This window comes from Poecilia latipinna, unplaced genomic scaffold (genome assembly GCF_001443285.1).
Source record: "Poecilia latipinna isolate Pla-1442-1.1 unplaced genomic scaffold, P_latipinna-1.0 Scaffold1417, whole genome shotgun sequence".
Taxonomy (NCBI): Eukaryota; Metazoa; Chordata; class Actinopteri; order Cyprinodontiformes; family Poeciliidae; genus Poecilia; species Poecilia latipinna.
This window is the reverse complement of record NW_015114033.1, coordinates 164,279-168,858: the sequence shown is the minus strand read 5'-3', so window position 1 is coordinate 168,858 and position 4,580 is coordinate 164,279. Positions and strand designations below refer to the sequence as shown.

Below are 4,580 nucleotides of genomic sequence, written 5' to 3'. Positions count from 1 at the left end.
CAAAAAATCAGTGGGAATGCAGGGAGCCAGAGCAGAACAAAAACCATTGGGATCCAGGAACTAAAGACAACATGGACATAACAGGAGGAACCAGCAAGGAATAAGAGAGATGTGACTGAATACTGGGAGTGCTGGGACAATAGACTGGGCTAATTGGCTAACAGGTATCAGGGTAGGGTTGTAGTTTTCAAAGTTATTTTGGCTCGACTGAACAAATTTATACAGGACTTGGCTTCATCCACAATCATCCATGGTGGAATGGACCCATCCATCTGACTTCATCTGTTAAAGAAAAGGTTGTCCCATCACAAACAAACAAAAAACATGTATAGGCGCACACAGGAACAGCGTGACCCCACCAGACAGTGTACAGAGTAATAAACTTGTGGGGTCTAAATGGCCCAGTGACCTCATCTCTTAAGACTGCGGAGGGTTAAACAGTCAGACCAGGAGCAGGAAAATGTAATCTGCAAATGTCAACTGGAATCTCCCTGTTGCAGTGCTGCAAAGGAAGGAAATGCTATTGTTTTGTTTTACCATCTAAAAATGAAACCTAAAAAAGGTTTTAATGTTTGCAAATATACAATTAGTATGTTATGTTTTTCATTTCTATTGTAAACTTTACACCAGAAAATATTGTTATGCATATCGTTACGGCCACATAAATAAATATCGCACATTCCTATTAGGAATAGTAAAATATTTTATAGGTAATAAATTAATTATTAGTTAATGAAGTTTTCTAGACAGACGTTGGAAGTTAGTGTTCTAATTATAATTACAATTTAATAACAATTCATGATTTAAACTAGAAGAAAGATTGTTTATTTTTGAAACAGGAAATGGAACTGGGATGTTTTGTTTTGAGCATTAATTTCTTAAAAAGATTTGCATCAGTTTTTTTTTTTTTTGTTTCTGTTTTGTTCTGCTGTCCCTCGGGTCGATTCAATGCAGTATCTGATTCAACTTTGCTTGAATCACTTGTACGCCTTCACTTGTACACTGAAGGCGTACAAGTGATTGGGGGCATTCCCCAACGTGTCAATCTCTCTCAGCACTTTGAAAGAATGTCAAAGGATCTAGATACATACATACCAGACCGCCAGGCTAAAGGTCTGTCTGTCATTGACTGGGAGGAATGGCGCCCCTTGTGGGTTTGAAACTGGTCTGGCAAAGATATCTATAGAAGGAGATCACGTGAGCTGTTGGCCAAAAAGAACTCTACATTGACTCAAGGGCAAGTGGCGACTGCTGCAAAAGAAGAATTTGAATTTGCGGCTCGTCAATTCATGCAGGAGACCCTGAGACAGGGTAAAAATTTGAGACCGAATCAGCTGTGGGGCTTCTACCTGTTTCCTGATTGTTACAACCATGACTACAAAGGGAAAATGGAAAGCTACACAGGACGTTGTCCTGATGTTGAGATTGAGCGCAATGATGAACTGAACTGGCTGTGGAATGAAAGCACCGCCCTTTTTCCCTCCATATATATGGGTTCTGACCTGCGCTCCACTGATCAGGGACGCCTGTTTGTCCTGAACAGGCTGAAGGAGGCAATGCGCCTTGCATCTGTTGGGGATGGATTGGCACGTCCTGTTTTTGTTTATAGCCGACCCACTTACAATAGTGAGATGACCCTTTTAACTGAGGTTGGTTGATTGGAGGAAATAGTGCTGTTGGAAACTGTTATTTTAGTAATCAAGTAATCTTTCAATTATTCTTATGATTAATCAAGCAATCCGATAAAAAATTAGAACAAATTATTGGTAAATACTGTTGGACTAGCAGTAATAATATCGGACATTCACATCGTCCCACATTTTCATATGTGTGGAGCCTTAACATTTACTTTTGTGTAGCCTTGAAAATTAGCCTGTAACAGTAGCACCTCACTTTTTAAGTTAACCGGGATAACAATTATACATTTTTTTTATTATTTTCAATGTAATAATAAAGGAGTAGTCTATATTTTGATATTCAGCCAGTTTTATAGATTAACTCCCACTTTTCCCAGCCATTTAAAACTTTTGTGTCAATTTCTCTGTGTGGCACCTTCATCACACACAGAGAAACTCACGCCAACCATCTATTGTGACCGGGATGGTAGGAAATTGATTTTCCTGTTCGTCCGTAAACCTAATCTATTCATCAGCTAATGCAGCCCGATATGTTCCCTCTACATGTCTCTGCTCCACCCATATAAATACACCTGCCGCGCTCTGCACCAGCCACTAGGCAGCAGCTCCAGGAGGAGAGTTACACTTTTTGTAAAACTATGACCTACCAGATACAGATTTTTGTTGTTTAATGTTGCCCGTAACATTTTATATTTTCAGTTAGCTCATTAAGCTTGGACTTTACTATAAAAAAGCTAAATTTGGTGTGTATTTCTAGAGAATGTGCTTTCTTTCCTAAACTGAGATTTCCAAAAGTTTCTCTGATTGTGTAAATCCAGCATGCTACATGACAAACTGAGGCTGAAATTTCAAAAATATAAAACCTCATTGGTATCTACAAAGTTCAGGTCTGAGTCCATTTACTTCCTTGCTAATTCAACAAAACGCCCCGTGGGGATATAAATTGATGTTATGAGGGAGAATGTGAAAAAATATGAAATGGTAAAGAAGTAACTGTCACCTGGTGAAGTCCAGCAGTCTGTCAATTAAAAATAAAAAACACATAGTTAAGCTCAGATCCCATTGAAGAGTTAAATAGTTAATTTACACCTGCTGAATGAAGTTTACTGGCCAGGTGTGTGCACTTCAAAGAATTTGGCTTCTGTTCCAATCCGCTCCTGTTGTTCAGACATTTTATATGTAATTATGTTAATTTGGTGGGAACTCAAGGTAACCCTTCACCAGATTAGTTTTTTTTCCAACTCATTGATATAAAACATGATAATTACTCATGTTATTTTCATGTTTTTGGCCTTAAAATAGCTATTATTGATTATACAGCATTAAACATCATATTTTTAATTCTGGGCTGTAGTTACATATAGAACAAAAGCTCTATATGTAATGAGCAAAGTTTCTCTATAATACGTCTTATACAACTAAAGTATTCATATACATCCTTTGCAGAAAGATTTGGTCTCTACCATTGGCGAGAGCGTTGCATTGGGAGCTGCAGGAGTGATCTTCTGGGGGGATTTCTCCTATGCAACTAGTGTAAGAGAATTACTTTCCCTAGTCCTCTCATGTTGTATATGCTGCTGTTATGTATTTTTAAGTTAATATCTATCCTCCGTGCTGCAGAGCGGCTGTTCTGACTTGAATAACTATTTTCGGGGACCAATGGGACGGTACCTCCTCAATGTGACCACAGCAGCAAAGGAGTGCAGCCAGAAATTGTGCAAATTTAACGGTCGCTGTCTTCGCCGAGCACCGGACAGCGCCGTGTTTCTGCACCTCAGCCCCACCACTCACAAGATCATAAGTCAGAGCGGAAAGCTGAAGGTCACAGGATCCCCAGGCCAAGCAGAGCTGAAGGCCTTCCGTCAGCACTTCAAGTGCCAGTGCTACAACGGGACCAAGGGAGAAAGCTGTGAGATGGGAGGAAAAGGAGGAAAAGGACCAAAAGGACAAAGTGGGCAGAAGAGTAGAGCCACCTCTGTTTTAGGGATATGGCCTCTCTGCTTTGTTCTCCAACTCGGACTTCTCTCTCTGTTTCATTGAGGAAACCAAGAAACCAAACTATTCTCTGACTCTGCCAGCACCGAAAGGGAAAGTTTTGGTTTTCTGGCCTGAAAACAAAAATAAACTGCATTGTGGAAGCATCACTTCAGGAACAGTGGGTGCTCAGTGCTTGGATTCAGAGGTTTAAATGGTAACAGGTTTCCATTTCAGCACACATTGAACTAAAACTACAGTATGTGTTTTCTGGAAAGTATTCTTTTTGTGTTTATTTTATAGTAAATGTAATCGGTCAATTAAATCCTTAAAAACTGGAAATCTGCATATTCTCCTGAGAACTGAAGAAGAAAATTTGCCTTGCAATTTCAGTGTTTATGTGATTTTCTACCTATTTAGGCCAAAATTAACACCTTATCATTTTGTTTCATTCATTTATTTTTTTATTAAAATTTCACAGCATGTCCAGCAGTGACCAAATTCAAAAAAATGGAAAAATGTGCAGATTAGCGATTAATGAATCACATTAACCCAAGAAGAGGTCAAATAAAAAAAAAATACATTTAATAACCAGAAGTTATCCATTTCTGGTTTCAGTCTATTGCTTGTTACTTCAACTGAAAACCAAAAATGGCTGCAAACTGCAGGGGGGTCCCCAAACACTATTGCCCAAGAAATTAAGACTTTATTTATTTTTACTTATTTAATTGTTTATTTTCTCATTTATTTTGAATATGATTGAAGTAGAAAGTGACACACATGAATAAGGACTTTCTTCAGAATATCAGCACACATGGCCTATGTTGGCTTTCTAAGAGTCTTCTAGACTAAAAATAATCAAAAGTGAAGTTACAGGGAAATGATGAGGAATTAGTTCTGCAAACTTCTCAAAGGGTCTTCCAGCAACTGGAACCATTATGATGAACCAAATAATAGCAAAGCCACACA

At 38.6% G+C, this 4,580-nt stretch overlaps 1 protein-coding gene across 1 annotated transcript in view; it reads left to right on the top strand.

Moving 5' to 3' along the window:
• Positions 1–3,786, top strand: part of LOC106962474 (hyaluronidase-2-like) — a 7,633-nt gene extending 3,847 nt beyond the window's left edge. The window contains exons 3-4 of the mRNA XM_015056911.1: positions 3,084–3,170; positions 3,258–3,786. Of these exons, the coding sequence (XP_014912397.1) occupies positions 3,084–3,170; positions 3,258–3,677 (507 nt within the window). The 3' untranslated portion in view covers positions 3,678–3,786. The remainder of the gene's footprint in view (positions 1–3,083; positions 3,171–3,257) is intronic.
• Positions 3,787–4,580: the final 794 nt, after the last annotated feature.